We start from the raw sequence: 19,415 nt of genomic DNA, 5'->3' as shown, positions 1-19,415 counted from the left end.
TCTAACAGTCACTTTTTTTTAGTGATTGCAAACACTCCCTAAGGTAGCGATTGCAACCTCTAAAAATAAGTGATTATGAAGATTCTCTTCACAAATTGTAGATAAAAATAATTACAAATAATTAATTGTTTTGTTATCGATGAACAAATTTGATCTATATTCATATTTAATTCCTTTTTTTTTTCTGTCCGAAAACATGCATTTTGTTTCTTTTTTTAAAAAAACTTTGATCAAGCGAGGATGGAATTCTTTTTGTGCATACATATTTATATGAAAAATGTTTTTATTACTAACTACCACCTATAAAATTCAGACATTCGAAAGGAAAGGAGGAGATTAATTTAAATTTCAGCAATGAGATTTAAATTCAAACATTGAGAAAATAAAATTTGTTCTTAATGTTTTTAGTTTATCATTTTTATTTTAACAAAAAGGAGGGGAGATATGTTGATAAAAATAGGATTTTCAATGTAATGCATTACTTAAGTCAATGTTTATATTTTTATCCAAGTTTTGTTTTATAAAATATGAGAGATTGTTAAGTCCGAAAACACGAACAATCTTTATTTTGATATTAAAAAACTTGTTATTGTAATTCAATTCAAATATATTTAGTTAAGTGTGTCGTTACTAGGTGTCAATTTGAAAGTGATAAGTGTACGTAGCTAAAATATTCTAGCACAACTACTTAGTTAATTTCTAACAAGCTAATCAATATATCGATGATACAAATTACCAGCAACTTAAATTGTTGATCAACCCATGTTGTAAATCATATTCATAAGTCGAAGTCTAAATTGGAGTTTAAAAAGATGAAACATAGAATCAAAATTTCTAGTTCAGCACTCGAATTCGGACAAATCGAATCTATAATGTAGATGATTGTTTCAAGCATATGTTTCTCATACGAGCTCGAAATCAAATGATTCTTTACCTATAAAAAGCTAAGAAAAAATGCTACAACTTTGTTATTCATAACTTTATCCAAAAATCAGGGGCGGCCCTGGCCCTGGGCCCCACCCTTGTATGGGGCTTCAAATTTTTTTTAAAAAAAATTATTATATATATTTATATATAAATATTATATATAATGCTCTCACACAAAATCCATCCACACAAAAGAAGGGTTTGAGTTTTTAATTTTGAGAGTTTCAATAACACTTTGTCCCTTTTGTCAGTTTGTGGTTTTGTGCTCGCGGTTATGTGATATCGATGCTCATGATCTGTTTTTAGAACTACAAATGTTGCAAGAGATGCTACCTCTGGAAGCATATGACACAAATAAATCTTGGACATCAATTAAAATTTTAGAGTTTGCATTAAAATGGATATTTTCCTATGATTGTGGTTGCTTATCAAATTTTATTGACTATTCCTGTGAATGTAGCATCAGTGAGAGAAGTTTTTCCAATTTAAAATTATTGAAATCTTATTTGAGAACCACAATGACTCAAGAGAGACTGAATGGTTTGGCGATCCTCTGCATCGAAAAATACATATTGGAAGATATATCATATGCCGACATTATTAATAATTTTGCTTCAAAAAATGCAAGAAGATCCCATTTTAAATAATATTTATTGTTGATTAAATTATTTTGAGAAATTATGTAAACCTTCTTTCATTTGTGTATTTTATTGATTTATGTATTTTGGTTTATTTTGATTATCTTATTCGGATATATAATATATATATATATATATATATATATATATATATATATTTATGCTTTCAAGTTAATACGAAATGACCCATATTTTAATCTTTGCCCAGTGTCTCGTTTTTCTTAGGACCGCTCCTACCAAAAATCAATAAATGAATAGCTATAATCAAGAAAACATATCAACAACTTTGAATAATCAGAGCTCAAATGAGCAGACCTCAAATAGAAAAATGGCCAACGATACAAATATGATTGTTTCAATGTCAGAAATTGTATAGAACATGTCTGAACAGTCATATACTTGTATATAACATTCATATGATTATTGGAGGCCATAAATACAATATTTTGAATATTAAACAAGAGTTTTTTTGATGAAGATTAAAATTTTGAGCATATTATCAAAGAAAAATGAGGTGACAATCCAAGAAAGTGAGATATGAGCAACAAAATGAGGCATGAACGTAACCAGAATTTTGCGGTAGGGAGGGGGCTAATTTTACATGAAAAAATATGAATAAAACTCATAGGGTCAATATACATATTAGATTTATGTTAATATTTTATTATTCATATATCTTTCACCTTGTTTATGATTTTAAAAAAAAATTGAATATCAATCATGCTAGTAATGACACAAAATTTTAATATATCAATATCTTTATAAATAATATTTATATATTTAACACTGAATGTATTTCAATAATTAAATTATATTTTATAAAAAAATTGAAAATTTGATGGGTTAATGAATCAAAAAAATTTCTCTTTAAAATAAGTTGAATAATTGTTTTATATTTTATAAAGTATAATTTTTTTAATGTGATAATGTATATAATTATAGATTTACTTTGAATTTATGATGTTATTTTGTACTCAATAACATATAATGTTCAATATATTGAATGTTCCATGAAATGGTCCATATAAACACAAAATATAGAAGCCTAAATAACTTAAATAAAACTCATATATATCAATAAATTAAAAAATCCAATCAATTACAAATAATAATTAATATATATAATTAACTCAATAAATATATATATATATATATATATATATATATATATATATACACTAACTATATGGGCTTGAAGCCCAGCCTAACCTCCCATATAGTTTCGTCCTTGAAATGAGGTATGTGCTTTCAAAAATAAATTCTCACTTCAAAACAAGTTTATAGAACACTCTTTCATGTCCTGTTATTGAAGAATGCAAATTTTGAAATGAGCCACTCGCACAAAATAGACGTATTTCATAAGAATATTTGAGTGAGAGTTTTGCAGAAATACATTAAGGATTATGTAATTGGTTGTTAGCTTGTTGTCAAGTCAATTAAGAGCGTGCATGAAGTTTTAATCGAGAAAATGACATCAGTTGGATCGTAATTATACAACGGATTTGTATAACAACTAGATTGCTTGAGGCAGAGTGATGGTTTGAGACTTTGAGTGAGCTGTATCTGTTTCGCCATTCAGGTTCCAACCTTCGAGAGGGTGATGGTCTGAACTTTGATAGGCCACCATGGAAGAGCGTGAAATAAATAAAGAGGTCTAGATATATATTGTGCAACAATTTTGCAAATCAACGCGTAAAGTAAATATTCTATAGCTATTTGCCTATTTATAAACAATAATAAAAAAAATATAAAAAATAATTTTTTTTCCAATTGTTCATTCCTGGGAAGAGGCAGAAGCAGATAGAGCAAAGGTATAAGTGGGCAGGAATCGTCATATTATATATATTTTTTGATCGGAGGAATCGTCATATTATATTGGGTTGGGATATGGTTCATTTATTTCCATATTGGGCCGGTCCTTGAGCTGAGCATTCGGTTAATTCGGTCAAAAACCAAATTTTATTAACGAAATCGAATTACGCGAATTTTTTTTAACCTAACCGAATCGAATTTATGCGAAAATTGATTTAACCGACCTAAAATCGGTTAATTCGGTCAATCATCGAATTAGCCGATTTTTTTTTTAAATGAAATAAAAAAGTATAAAATTAATTAATGAAATATGATATTTTTATTAGAATAAAACACATTAAGCTTAAAAAAATTGTAAAACAACACAAATTAAATACAATATTAAATATAAACACATTAAACAAAATGTATAAATTATATTTAAAACCTAATAAAAAACTCAAAATTTTATTATTTATTATTCGGTTAACCGATTTTTTTTTTACGAAAACCGAGAATCGAATTAACCGAAATTTTTTAACATTAAAACCGAATCTTTGAATTAACATAACTGAATTTAAGAATTCATTTGGTTTGGTCGGTTAATTCAGTTTGACCAAAATAATGCTCACTTCTAGGCTGGACTATGTTGGAAAAGAGGTCTTGAGATAGCCTATTTAAATGTCATGTTATAAGTAAAATAATAATAAAAATTTCGGGTGCTCGATACCCGATCGAGTGATAAAAAATACCCGACACCAACTCAACTTGCAATATACCGGATTCGGGTTCTACCCGAACACGACATTTTTAAAAACTACCCAACGTTATAGGGTAAAATTCGATCGAATCTGGTACCCAAAACCCGACGCTAAACGCCCACCCTAGGCTTTGCCAACTATTTTATCCGCATCTATTTTTATTATTTCAACTTGCAATTTTTTTAAATGATTTTTAAAATGCTTAAATAAGTTTTATAGAGTGTTTATTTTGAGAGTGACTTTTGTTTGGTTTGAAAGTCGAACTTAATATAATTTTTCAATGTTCAGTTCATTTTGAATTGAGTACAATTGATGCATTTTTTTTAATCGCAAAATTACTAGGTGTTATTCACCATCTTCCAAATATCTCCATCGATCCTAACAAGTTTTATCATTAAATAAGTAAAATACATTAAAGTTAATCTGATGGATAATGGATTCAGTATCTTAATAACACATTTCAAACACTAAAATATAACTAAAATCATTATCCTTTTTTCTTTAAAAGTGCTTATTTATGCCACATAAATTATTTTGCGAATGGAAACAAATGAGCTAGAATAATTTACATTAATTTTGTTAACACAATTAAAGCATTAGTTTCATCACAGTAACTACAATGGGTGGTACTATTAGTACTATTCACGTAAGTTTTCCAAAATTTACCAAATAATTTTATATTACTAAGAATAATTTAATTAGAATATATATTAATAAAAATAAAGGTGATATAATTATTTTTAAAATTAATTTATACATTATAATATGTTACAAAGAACAAGTTATGATATAATGTAGCTTAGCCTCAATGTGTTGGGTGTGTGAAAAGGGCTTACGGAAAGGGTTTAAAGAGCTAGCTTTGTTGCAGAGTGGGCATCAATGGTGAAGAACAGGCCATGGCGAATCATCCCAAGACCTCTCTTGGAGACCATCCTCAACAACCACATGCAGCATCACCGAGTGCCTCAGCCCCTAATCCTCCACGGCCCTCGTGGGGTCGGCAAAACCACGCTGATTCTTGAACGTGAGTTACAAACAACCCCTTCTCTCCCGATCCATGTGCACTTATTTTCTTGAATTTTGATTAATGAAAAGGGCTTCTTTTATTATGTACCCATTTAGCTAGTTCTTGTGGGATTTTGTGAAAGAGGGTGAAAATCGTGATTTTGATTGGCATTATATGTTCTGGTGTCTTTGACAGGTCTGCTTGATAAATGGAACACTAGCCCTCACATTACTGGCTATATCGACTTTGCGGAGTCAATGGAAGATCACCATCCAAAGCACGGTCAATCATTTCCTTGGACCTCATGGTCCATTTGTCCAGCACCTAAACTTGTAACATTGAAGGCTCAGCTTGAAAACTGTCTGGAATCCATGGCTCAAAAGGCCATTAAGCTTGGGACCATCAGCTCCCACCAAATATTCACCATTCTTACAAAATGGCACAGTCCAACCACTGCCCTCAACCGAATTTTGAATCTCAAGGGTGGTGATGTGAACTGCAGAAGGGCTGTAAGAAATAAAAAGAACAGGGTTACTGCATCACATTTGTGGGATAGTGCAGTTTTTAAATTATCTGCTGGACTTAGTGAGCAGGAGATGAATGAGGACTTTGATGCTACTATAAATGTGGAAGAGGGATCATATTACAAGGAGGCAATGGCTGCATTGAAGTTGGCGAAAGAGGTTATCGATGCTCAAGCAAAGTGGAGGGTGAACGCAATTCGAGATTTGAACAGTAAGGGTGGGTTTTCACGGTCCTTAGCGAATTCGGCCACTGATTGGCCTTGTTTATTGCTGGAGTTGTTGTCTTTAGCTGCTGAAATGGACTATTTTCAGGTAATTATTAGAAATTTCCAGATTTTGATATCCTGAAATCATTCGGTGTATCGTTTGTGTTTTCCATTGAGTAAGCAAGTTTGGGTCCAAAACGAAACAAGAAAGGGAAAAGCAGATTGCCTGCAAGGGTTACTTTCCATGTTATATGTTAAAAATGCCTTGTATCAATGAACTGTGAATTAGAACTCTTTTGGGCTTCCATTTATGTGATTGGATTATATATTTTCTTAAGAAATAATTGGTTACTATTTGGAAGCAAGTACATGAGTTTTATGCTCGAAGTATTTATCTTCCAATTTATTGGAGTCTAGCCACCTCTTATAAGTGGATTGCCTTGAATTGTTGAAATGAGACTCACATGCTTAAGTGGACTATAAATTATGAAACCATCATGCAGTGACACTTTTTTATGATTGTTATGAGTAAAGTTGCATGCTGTTTCGTAGCTTTGACCCTTTCTTGCAATTCTCATTATTCTCTCTTTCTTATTTGGATATTATGAAATTAAGTAGCCAAAGCTGGTGATAAATAACATCGAGGTTCTGAAGAATGCTGTTGTAATGGATGATTCAACAATATGTGGATCCATGTACCATGATAGTTTGCTTTGGAGAATTATAGCTTTGGGTGCAAATGAGACATGTCTTCCGGTTCTTTTTTTATCATCTGATAGGTAATTATTCTATTCCTTTGCTGTGTTGATTAAACCTTTGAATATTGCTTGACATAGATGGTTCCCTCAGTCAGATACATTTGCTTTCTACATTTTTTATGCTCTGTATTTTGTTGTCCCTATTAGGAAGAATCTTTAAACATATTTTTCTACAATGCCACAGTGCTTGACTGCTTGTAATTCAGATTGTTTTGATGGACATTTCTTTCCAGTGCTTGTTAATTAGCTTTCAGAAATATAAAAGAATGATAATTAGTCTATATACTCTGTCTTACACCAAATATATTGAAATTTTTAGCATTCTCTTTCAGTACGAATCATTTTATAGGAAAACTGTGATTTTGGTTGTCTGAGGTGAAATAACTACGAGGAGAAAATTTAAGGTGCCTCATGTAGCCAGGCTTATAGGTGTCCTACAGCAGAATGCTGATCGTAGTGGCGTCTTGAGGCATTGAACCAATAGTTTGAAACTTGATTTCCTGTTTTCATTGCCGTTAAATTCCATACAATCAATTCAGAACTTCCAACGTATGCCGACTCCCATACCTGGCATAGGTGGCACTGTGAACGTAAAGCACATGCAACACCAATGCACATATTATGTATATACATTTTTGTGCCTGTGCTTGAAATGTAGCAAATGAAAGACCCAAATATACTCATTTGACTAGATACTCAAAGAATGTCGCCATTTTGTCACTCTGATGCTCAGATAGACTGTGATTACTTACTTTTCTACGCTGATGGTTTTTGCTGGAGACAACCTGAGAGGTGAAAGTAGGCCTCAGTCGCCTAATCAATGGATATTTATCTGGTGAAGCATTAAATGACAGATTGGCTCCAGCAATCGATCACCTGGTTTGTTCAAACATCATCATGTTGATGATCTTTTAGACTTGCCTCTTGGCGAGTAATGAATGATTCAGACCTATGGATGAAATCAGGATTGATCTTTATTGAGTTTTTAATGAAAAAACTTTATTTTAATGCATAGGAAGATATATAATCCTTGACGACCAATGTCCTCACAGATTTTGGAGGTATTAGGTATAGGTAAATTAAATGCAGAAAATTTCCATCAGCATGATATTTTGAAGGTGCAGTCATCAAAGATTTACCAGTTCCAATGCCGCAAGATATGATGCGGAAAAGATCTTCATAGGGTTAGGCATAACTGAAGCAAACAAGAACTTATATAAGTTTTGAGAATATAATGCATAAGCTGTTCTGTTTGTGATTGCCCCGACATAAATTTACAGAATATACAAGAGCCAATGAGATAAAATTCTTACCATGTGGAGAACTGAAGGAAAATATACCCGAGACATGCGCATAGTAATATAAGTGTTTTTTCTTGTTTGGGAAACTAGAAAATAAGAGCACCATAATACAGATGATACTGGCAAAATATATGGTTGAGGCAAGAGTATCTCCTTCATCCAAGTTTCCTCCCAAAAGCGAAAGAATAAATTTTACCAACTGAAGACATAACCATGCAGGGCAAGGAAGGTGCGGGTAAATATGTTCTGATTTTCTTATTCTAGAGAAGTCGGAAGCCAAAAACAAGGCCAGCAGCCATTGTCCCATCAATAAATGATGTTAGCTTCCAACTTTTGCAATTCAAGACACCGTAATATTTCCCTTTCTAACAAGCTTCAAAATTATCAGTGTCTTCAATTCTTTTTCAAGTCTTTCTGAAGATGATCCTTCTTCTTGAAATGACATTTTGTATAATGATTGGTTTCATGTGGAATGCTGCAAAATCTGTTTTTTGATAAGTTATGCACTTACCTCATTCCAATAAACTTAACTTGGTATCAAAATCGGTTTTATGGAAGCTATTCCTTTTCTTTTTTGCGATTGCATGACTTTCATTCCATGTAATTTTCATGTTAAAATGATGTTTGAGGCAATAGGCATACATCATGGTAGAATATATCTTGTGCCATTCCGTTCTATTTCTGCATACGTGCTGGTGATTAGCTGTGTGCAGTTGGGAATTCAAGGTTTTTCGAAGAACACATTCATTTTAAATTGGACAATTTTCAATTCATGTATTTGTTCAGGATAATGTTGGAAAACCAGTTCGATTTGTTTGAGACGCATTTACTTTTATCAAATTCTGATGAATCTGGTATTGGTTTTTATTGTGATTTAGTTGGAATGATTTTCCCCATCTTTTGATTCGCTCAAGATATCTCACTTATTAAAGAGCTTAGGATTGAACTCTGAACCAAGAGAAAAATGAAAGAGCTGCTGTACTTTGAGACATTGATTTGAAATGTTTGCCTAACAATCAAACCACAATTTTTTTTGCGTTGTCTTTTTCTTTCACTCTCTTCTCTCTTAATTTCTTCGTGTTCTCTCATTCTTTTCACTCTCATCTCACCATTCAAATTCAACAAACACAATGCTGAATGAGATCCTGCTTCGCAAATTGAGAAACCCTGTTAATAATTGTAGCTGAATTTCTACACTTGTACATACGAATATGACTACTCTTTCATTCCATTTCTTTTGTCTAATCAAAATTTTATCCTTCACTTTTCTTGTAAATTAATTTGACAGCTACTACTCATACCGGGCATTCATGGATTTTGGATATCCGGATGTTTTCATCTCACGTGAGGTAACATCTCACTTCCTCCCGCCCCTCTCTCGTGTCTCTTTTTGTACTTTTTTTTTGCTCTTTTTAAAAATAAATCTGCTCAAAATTTTGAATCACTTGAGTGACTTGATGAAATTTTGAGTATAAAAAATACATGGTGATGTTTTATGTATTACCTTCTGATGTGGTGGTTCTTAAAAAGATGTAACCACAAGGCATGGTATGAAAATGCTTATTGCGGTGAAAATATGTCCCCCGATTTTTTTATTATTTAGCTGATAGCTTTTTCAAAGCTAAAAAGAGTAAATAAAATTTTAGGGACAAATTTTCAAAATGCTCATGGCTGATGTAAGTAGATTATTATTGTACCACTTCTCATGTATTCAGTGATTGCTAGTTTCTTTATAAATTTTGGCAATGCCAATTGAAGTGACCGGTCTTCGGTGACCTGACCCTAATATTTATTTTGATTTTTTGCGGTGGGTATTTACTTTTAAAGTGGAGTGGATAATTCTCTGGACAAAACTCAACAGTGAGCAATGAGGACTTTGCATGTTGACATACTTCTTTATTCTGAAGTTACCGATTTCTTCAATTGAGAGAAAATTTGCGAGTGGTTTTATTTACCAAAAATATGACATGTGAAAGCATCTTGAGTGTTACAATAATTGAGATAGGTAATACTATCATTACAACAGTCACTCATCACAAATAGGTTGCTAAATTCAAGTATATGTGAGTTTTAGATGAGAGATAAACTGGAGTTTTAGTCATCCTTCCCCCCTTAAAAGTAGTGGCTGGACTTTGGGAGTTGGGAAACATCAAAATTTTGAGTAAGAAGATCGTCATTTTAGAAAGTTGAACATTTTACGTGTTGACATGTTAAATTAAAAGCAAAGCATCTTATTTAAGGTACGTTTTACCCTAGCTATTTACTTGGCTCATTTTGACAACATTAATTTTATTGTGTAAATACTAAATATTGTTTTGTAAAGTAGTTGTCTAATTTGAATTCTTTGGGGATGTGCTACGTTAATTTCAGACATTTGAATGGAGTCGAGCAGCCGCAAAAATGCATATGGTCAGCGACTATTTTAGTCAGACTGAGGTATGACTCAATGAAGAACATATGACCCTTAAAAGTAAATAAAAAGTACCATTGCATGATAACTGATAAGTCATATCCCATACTCTTAGTTCAGATTCTTTTTTTACTTGCTCGCTGGCAGATGCCTACCCTTTATTTGGCCAGCTGCTTTATTGTATTATTTCTTTTTGTTTGTTTCGAAGAGTAGGTCATTTCATAGAAAAATCGAACCTTTGGATGACTTGGTTTTAGCAAGTACTTTTGTTTTTGGAGTAGTAAGAAATTTAATTGAAATGGTTTGCATGTACAAGTAGTAATAGTTTCTTAACATAACAAACCAGACTGTAAAATCATGAAGGTTCCACAATGATGTAGCGTTTACGTGATTTTTACTTTAGCTAGGGTAAAATCTTGAAAAAAATTTTGGATAGTTGCTAAAGAAGGCGGAAACGTCAATTTTTGTCCCATTGATTATATTTAGAAAGAAGATACAGATTGATTTGGTTGATTGTGTGGAGATACCATTCCTCTATTTTCCAATATGATATATTAGTTCCTTATCCATGAACTGAACCAAGTCTTCAATGAAGGAAGACCTTCAACAGCCTCAACATTGGGCGAGCCTTAGACAGTTGAAATTGTGCAAACATACTCGTCATTAATACCCAACAGGGAATCATACATACACGCTACACCCCAACGCAATCATAAATACATGCTACTTATACCCTGAGTCCCTGACATATTTATTAGTGATTTTGGGTGGCGTTTATATAGTTACTTCTGTTGTTCAACTTACAGTTGGATTTAGTTGTTGAGGTACTTGGGTCAAATCCACGGCATCTTTTTGAGGTTTATGCGCTCAAGCTATCCAGTTACTACCATACGTAAGTATTATCGATGGATCTTATGCTCTCTGTCTCTCCCTCTCTCTGTGGATGTCGTCTTTTGAGTTCCCTCCACTGCCTTTTCTTCACTATCTGATTACCTCACGATGTTGTTTTTTGTCACCCTTGATTTTGTCTGAAAGATAATCTTCGTTGTGGTCTTTTTGTTTGCTAAAGCATCCAACAGATTGCTATAATGAATCTTATTGGTTTGCTAGAATGTCTATTTATAATGTAATCAAACTAGTGGTTGAATATTGAACGGATCTTTCCTTAAATCTGGAAAAATAAAAAAGATAATTTCTACTTTTGTGCATGCAGTTGCTGAAAACATTTTCACCTTTTATGTCATGGCAAATGAGTATAGTCTTTTAATGACAGGCTGATGAGTGACAAGGGAAGTACATTTGAAGACCTTGTAGATGTATATTTGGCTTATTTACAGGTGCATACCTAATGGCTACTAAACATCATTTTTATTTCCCTTTTGTTCTTTTTATCCTCTTCTGAATCTCATCACGTAAATTTTTTGTTTTTTTTTAATATGTTGCTTGCCTCTACCTGGATACGGTTTTCTTACATCAATTTCTATGTGCAACTCTTCTCCATTTCTATGTGATACTAATTTCTACAAATTAAGAATGAATAAAACATAAATCAAGTAAATATACAGTGGGTGGTTACATTGTGTTGAAAATATATACGACAAGAGAATGGGGAGAAATAGTAATGATCACCTGCACCCTAGGGTGCAGGGTTTTTCGTGTGCGATCACTAAAATCCGGTATCGAGTTTTAGTATTTTTTTTTTACACTAAAACACGGTACCCGGTTTTAGTGGTCGCACACGAAAAACCCTGCACCCTAGGGTGCAATTGATAAAAATTATGGGGAGAAATATTGTTTATCATATATTTTCTTAACTAGTCCGATACAATATAAATAGAAGAAAAGTTAACCTAATAATATAAGATCCCTATTTTAAGCAGTATTATTCAAACTAAATATACTATCTTCTAATCCTACAAAATACACGATAAGATAAGAATACTAAAGATTTAAATAATATTCGTATCTGCAACACTCCTCCGAGAATAGATATTTATCATTCTTAGCTCGGTTGTCAATTGTTCAAATACTGTTTTCGACAGGCTCTTTGTCAAGATGTCCACCACTTGCTGCCCTGAAGGAATATAAGTCATGTACACCCTCTTATCTCCTACTTTCTCTTTGATGAAACACCTTTCGGCCTCAACATGCTTTGTCCTATCGTGGTGAACCAGATTGTGGGCGATATTTACAGCTGCTTTGTTGTCACAATAGAGCCTCATAGATTTTTTGTTGGGTATTCTCAGTTTTCAAGTACTTTTTTTAACCTTATGCCTTCACATAGTCCTTGAGCAACAACCTGGACTTCATCCTCTGCACTACTCCGAGCCACTACCGACTGTTTCTTGCTTCTCCACGTTACAAGATTGCCCCACACATATGTACAATAACCTGTGGTGGATCTTCTATCAATCAACGAGTCCCTACCCAATCAGCGTCCATGTAAACTTCAATTAATTTTAGTTCATTTTTTTCCCAAAGAAGAGACCTTTTTCCTGAGTGCCTTTGTACCTTCGAAATTTTTGTACTGCTTCCAAATGTTCGCTGTATGACGAGTGCATGAATTGGCTAACCACAATCATTGTAAAGGTAATCTCAGGCCTAGTGTGAACTACATAAATTAGCTTTTCAACCAGACATTGGTATCCTTTTCGATCAGCCTTACTCATCATCTCCTGGTCCAAGCTTCAAATTCTGCTCCATAGGCGCCTCGGATGGCTTGCAACCCAACTTGCCTGTTTCTTTTAGTAGATCTAGGGTATATTTCCTTTGGGATATGTTGATTCCCAGTTTGCTCTGCCCTACTTCCGTCCCTAAGAAATACCTTAGGTTTCCAAGGTCTTTCATTTCAAACTCAGTAGCCAAAAACATCTTCAATTGTCTGCCTCTTCAAGATTATCTCCAATAACAATGATGTCGTTTACATCAACTATCAAAATAGTGATTCTGCCATCCTTGGAATGTCTGAAAAATAGAGTATGATTAGTTTGTACTTGAATATATCCACGACCTTTGATGGATCTAGTAAACCTCTCAAACCACACCCTAGGAGATTGTTTGAGTCCGTATATAGCTTTCTTCAATCTGCACCCTTAATTAGTTCCCTGTTTTTCTTCAAATTCAGGAGGAAAATCCTTATACACATTGTCATTGAGATCCCCGTTCAAGAACACGCATTCAAAAACTAATTCTTCACATCTAATTGTTGTAATGACCCCTTAAGATTAGCAGCTCATGATAATAAAACTCATACAATGTTTAATTTGGATCTGTTTGGGTTGTGATTGTGCATGAAAGCAGTGCACCCAAATGTTTTAGCAGGCAAGGGTGATATGACACATTTAAGAAGTAATAAATTGTCTTTTTTAAATGTCCTCGTGCAAGAATTCGTCCCCTAACTTCATCCAGTTCCTTGTTTAGCCCAACTAAGAAGTAATAAATTGTCTTTTTTTCGACAAATTTCCAGAACTTAACCTTTTTATCTGGATCTCCATAGTCTGCTTCATAGAATAAGTCCAATTCTTGCCACAGGTTATTGACAAGAGTGAGATACTCAGTTGCATCAAGATTTCCTTGTTGGGTTTCTCTTAACTTCATCTTCAACTCGAATACTTGAGAACAATTTTGAATGTCTGAATATGTCTCTGTAACAGCATCCCGAATCGCATTACCTGTACATAAAAGGAGATAATTTGGACTAATTTGAGTCTCCATTGAGTTTATCAACCAAGCCATCACGATGGAGTTCTCCAATTCCCATGTTGCCTGACCGGGATATTATCCTTCGATCTTGATGTTTCTCCAGTTAAGTATCATGTCTAGTTGTGTCCACGAATCACCATTAGAACAGATTGGACCACTGCAAAAAACAAAAAAAATCTAGAATTTAACTTGTGATCAGTTATCTGAAGAGGAACATTTTCTGAGAGAGCCATGTATGAGGGTGGATTTGTTTTGGTCGAGACTTATGAGGTAGACCGTAGACTCCTTATATTCCCTAGAAACTGCAGTCCTGGCTGTTTTTACCATGACTAATACGAAGCAGAAACTGACTGTGACAATGATGAAAATATGGCTGTGTTGATGATGAAAATATAAACGACACGAGAATGGAGAGAAATATTGTATATCATATATTTTATCAACTAGTTTGATACAATATAAATAGAAGAAAAGCTAACCTAATAATCTAAGATCCCTATTTTAAAGCATTCTTATTCGAACTAGATATATTATCTTCTAGTTCTAGAGAATAAATGATAAGATGAGAAGACTCAAGATTTAAAATAATATTCATATCTCCAACACATTGTTATGGTAATTTTTCTTGTATATCACTATGATTTAGATGTAACTATTATAAAACACTCCCGTTTTCCTCAATTTTTAAAATTTTCACAAACACCAAATGTATGTTTTCTTGGCTCGTGTGTCAGTAATTCTTTTATTTTATGAAGAAAATTGTGAAGTATTTGTTAGAAGGCAAGGAAAATTGAAAATGTGTTGTAAAATAAATGTTTTACTGGACTTTTGTGTCTTTTTCTGCCATCCTAACTTGTGGATTACAGGTAAATGTGGTTAATCCTGCAATGCATAAAGCATTGCTGCTCCTGGAAAAGTTTGCTGTTGATACACAAAGTGGAAAAATCCCAAAAGATAAATTGCGATTTGGTGCACCATGGAGGCATCCCCCCAAATCAGGAAATCTCACTTCATGGGCCAAAGTTCAGTTGATGGACTTTGTTCAATCTCTAGTTAAAGCAGAGTTTGGGGTATTTAAATCTTTTGGATTTGTGACACTGCTTGCTTTCAACGATGAAATGACATGTGCAATTTTTTCTGCATTTGATAAGCCATAGCATTTCCATAGGATGTTAAATAGTTACTGCATCCATATAAGCATTGACTTGATCACAAAACCTTTTTCAGTCAGTGTAGCTTTTGTAGAATGGACGTCAACTTGGTTCAATTAGATTTATATTTTCTATCCATTTGAAAATTTTCCTTCACAAATGCAGGTTAACTATCTTGCAGATTGCAGCCTTGAGATATTTGATGATCCCTCTGCTGTTGCGATGCTGGAGGTACTGAAGCTTGATTGATTTACCTTTGCTTAAGCAGTACATTGTCTTTTACTCTTCCCACTCTTGTGTTTGTAGGTTTGCCTGATTAATGGCCTTTTTTCCCGTGTTGCAAAAATTCTTTTTTATGTTTAAGATCAATGAAGATATATTTGTCGGCTTCATATGTTAGTGTATTGTTTGATACAGCTAAAATCTGTTGCTTGACATATGTACCTGTATATTGTCGATCAACAACACAGAAAACCATAGGTTTTACTTTCCAGTGCTCTCTCTCAAATTTTCTGCACTCTAAGACTGTTTTTAACTGAACTTATAAAAAAGAAAAAAATAAAGAAGTTGAGAAAAATACTAAATGAGGTAAGTTTGCTAAAGCATGTTGAAAAATGGGATATGGAAACTCTCTCTAAAATAAATTGTAGATACTGATCGTTATATTGGACTCATTTATACAGAAATGTTATTTGCTAGATTCAATTCAAGCCTGTTTGACAGATGTTAATGGAATTTTCTGCCTAAAATACTATCCTTCTTAGGTCGGTTTATTGTATGCCCAGCGAGATCCATCCTTTATTCGTCCAGTTTCCCGTGGTATTGAGAGATGCCTTGTTAGATGGTAAGAAATTTTGAAATTAGTTGGGAATGGGAAAGGAACTGTGTACTGACATTGGGCAAGTGCTGCAGGATGGTTCAAGAACGCATGAGCCTGAGCTTCAAGAGTAAGTTCCAGTACCACTGGCAGCGCAGTATACGAGGCCGCAGCTATAGACATTTGCTGTTACAAGTTGGATACAAGTAGTGGATGATGGTATGCGCAAATCCTTTCAGTTGTTTTTTGATTGCTTGGCGTGAATGTGGTTCAGTTCAATATCGTTTTGATGCTAAAATGTTTTCTTGCTAGCATAGGTTGGAGCATGCCATTTTAACTTTATGGTTTGCTGATCAAAGAGACCCTTACCTTTTTTCCCTCTACGAGATGTACTTACAGGGATCATTGAGTTTATATATTATTTTGTATCTGGGGTTGATGAATAACACAACTCAATATATTATTCTTAGTATGTAGATTTACCCTTGTGTTGTACGAATAAAATATGTAAAAACATGCTAAATTAAGAACATACACCAGACATTTAATTGGTTTGGTACTTTGGTTATAGAGAGGAGACTCCAAGATTTTTGTTTAATACCACTCAATATGGAAAATCAATGTGTAGTAATTTCTGCTATGCTGCAAATCTGCTTTGTATTATCAACTTAACCAGTAAATTTGCATGCACAATCACTGAGAATGTGATCACCAATCTACCCCTTTTTGTCACGTTATATGTATGATGTTGGTCATACTATCAATCATGAAGCGGTTCTTGAATTTTGAACGCTCCTCTTGATGAATTTATTTATATTCGGCCATTAACTGCTTCAAGGGCTTAAGATCTAATCATAGTTATTTAGGGCGCAAGGCGCACAAAAGGGCTAGCGTGCTCTGGAGTCTGAGGCGCAAGGCGCAAGGCGAAGCGCACGCTTTATCGAAGTAAAGCGTATTAGCCATAAATTTTATAATTCCTCATATATAAAGTGATGTATGCTATAATTTTACATAAATTAGATATAATTCACAAAAATATCAAACAATAGAAATAAAATATTAAGTAATAAATAACCTGGCTTAAATCATAAGTGCATGACTAAAGAAAAACTTGAATAGTACAAACTTCAATCATCTAAAACGCAATAGTAAGTCATAAGTGCATAGCATAAGTATAATAAGGTTGCGTAATTCCATGCCAGATCTTTTCGAATGTTTGCTGTTTCAAAATTCGGCATTTTTCGGCAAGAATAAGCTTTAGAAGAGATAAAAGGTGAAGGAGAATGTTAATGACATGATATGAATTGAAAAACTGGAAGCAGTAACCAAGAGGAATAGGAAAAACGAAAAAGAGAAGGGCTGCTGGCTGCCTTCTAAGGTTACTTGATTTTAATCAATAGAAATCAGAAAACAAAAGTTGTTTTGGGCAGTCTTCTTTCCTTTCTAATATTCAGAAAATTGTGAAACTATAATTGAAAGCAGAAAGATTGAGGGAGATGTAGAGACTATTGCGCCGTTAACATGCATGGAGGCTTTTTTATTATTAAATAAAAGTGGGCTTTAGTTATTGGGCTTAAAACTTGGTTGGACTAGGGTTTTTTTCTAATTAAAAATCTAAATTGCGTGCAGCAGGAGTGAAGCGCTCGCTTGTGCGCTTCTCTACTGCTTTGCGACTCTGCACAGGCGCGCGCCTAAGGCGCGCCTGTTGCAATACATGCGCCTGGGTCAGTACCCAGGCGCAATGGGTGCGCCTGGCTGCGCCTGTCGCCTAGGCGCAGCCAGGCGAGCGCTTTTAATAACTATGGATCTAATTAAAGATTATGGCACACCGAGTTGTAAGGAATACTTTTTTCATTGGTGAAATATTAAAAAGAATTAATATAATATTCAAAATTTAAGTTCCTGCAGATTTATATTTATAATATATAATGTCGCACATGATGGCTTTGAAGCGAAAAAATATATATATTAATATTATGAGAGGGTAAAATTGGAAATATATAGATGGTGGTCCACAGTTAATTTCTCTAGAGCTCTGTGTCTTCAAATATAATGATAGATATTGATAATTTCATTGAGAGTGGATATGATGGAAGGATCGACTGAGGAAAGAACTATTGTTAGGGTTTGTAATGTTATGCATCACACATTGGCTTTACAGGGGGAAGAGTGGCTTAAACATGAGAAACTCTCATACCTATTGACCGATCATTTGGAATATAAGTAAAAACACTTCTGGTGAGGAAAATATAGTCAGAGTGACAAATCTTTTGCCATGCCATATGGAAAGCCCTGTGATGTATGTTAGCTGCTCTTGCTTGATGAATTCATAAAAGGTGAGAAGAAAATGCATGTATTTCGCAAAGCTATCAATCATTGTCTCTGATTTCTTGTATGAACATTTGAACTTTATTATGCCATTCCTTGAAATTGTGTGCTCGCTTTCAGCGAAAAAAGCCGGAGTATTCTTCCAAAAGTCCGTAACTCTCTTTGCTAATAATCAGTGTACCTAAATTTGATCCAAAGCCATGATATTAGTCTTTTGTTTTCGATTGCCTCATATGGAGTGTGAGCTGCTTCAAAATTAATTTTCTAATTTTATTTATTTTCAACCTCTACATGGATCTATAACCTCCATTTCTACCTGAACTTGGAGTATTCATCAACTTACTGTAAATCGAGCACACCCAACCCATCTAATGATTTCTATCTTGCAGTTTTTGTACCCCAAAACTCAAAGAACCGTCTGTGCTTCAAGTTCTTGGACCATGTCCTGGTCTTTGTTTATCTCGGTATGAGCCAAATACTTTCACTGCCTCCTTTTTTATTTCTGCATAGAAGGCAGCTGTATAAGTAACTGATGTCAAAGTATCAAACTAGCCGAGCTGCATCGATGTTTTAGAATTGCTATAACGTCTACTTAACATTCTGACATACTGTGCTGACATTTTTTTTTTTTTTTGGGCAGTAATTTGAGCGTTGCGCTCAAATATTTGGGCGTTTCTAAGAAGAAAGCACTCGGATACAGAGCATATTTTATATGTCGAAGATTCAGAAGCATTCATGTCTAAAATGTATTTGTATTTATGTTCGTCGGTCAATTGAGAGGTGGTAGAAGCTCTACATTTTAGACGTGCAAGTAATAGTAGCCTCTTCTTTTTTGGCCATGTGAATGTAATAACTATAAGGCTTGTTTGTGTCATTTGTCCCGGTTCAGCTTCATACACTCATTCAAGACACAAATTTATATTGAAGTACACATAATTTGTTCTTTGAAAAAAATCACATTATTTGGTCTAAATCAGTCTATTTTCATTTTTTTAAAACTCATTTTAAAATTCAAAATATTGCGCATCCAAGTTCTATATTTTTTTGAAAAGGTTCGAAATAAAATTTAGCAAGAAAAGAGTAATTATCTTCATT

General features: G+C 33.7%; 1 protein-coding gene across 3 annotated transcripts; it reads left to right on the top strand.

The window, feature by feature from the left end:
* The first annotated feature begins 4,923 nt into the window (after positions 1-4,923).
* On the top strand, positions 4,924-19,241 carry LOC140865869 (uncharacterized). 3 transcript variants are annotated; one of them, XR_012144740.1, is made up of 13 exons: positions 4,924-5,141; positions 5,319-5,959; positions 6,472-6,632; positions 9,201-9,261; positions 10,283-10,348; positions 11,129-11,214; positions 11,596-11,659; positions 14,891-15,094; positions 15,341-15,406; positions 15,940-16,019; positions 16,088-16,211; positions 18,710-18,784; positions 18,961-19,241. XR_012144740.1 is itself a non-coding variant. In XM_073270698.1 (12 exons), exons 1-11 carry the CDS (start codon positions 4,997-4,999, stop codon positions 16,200-16,202), a joined length of 1,689 nt encoding a protein of 562 aa, XP_073126799.1. In that variant the 5' UTR covers positions 4,924-4,996; the 3' UTR covers positions 16,203-16,211; positions 16,310-16,603. The 3 variants fall into 3 exon arrangements, 2 of the variants coding, with proteins under 2 accessions (XP_073126799.1, XP_073126800.1); XM_073270698.1 differs by lacking the exons at positions 18,710-18,784; positions 18,961-19,241 and adding an exon at positions 16,310-16,603; XM_073270699.1 differs by lacking the exons at positions 18,710-18,784; positions 18,961-19,241 and adding an exon at positions 16,305-16,603.
* Positions 19,242-19,415: the final 174 nt, after the last annotated feature.

The sequence above is a fragment of the Henckelia pumila genome, chromosome 4, assembly GCF_033568475.1.
Source record: "Henckelia pumila isolate YLH828 chromosome 4, ASM3356847v2, whole genome shotgun sequence".
Lineage (NCBI taxonomy): Eukaryota > Viridiplantae > Streptophyta > Magnoliopsida > Lamiales > Gesneriaceae > Henckelia > Henckelia pumila.
Note: the sequence above shows the minus strand (reverse complement) of the source record. Positions and strands in the feature narration are given on the sequence as shown.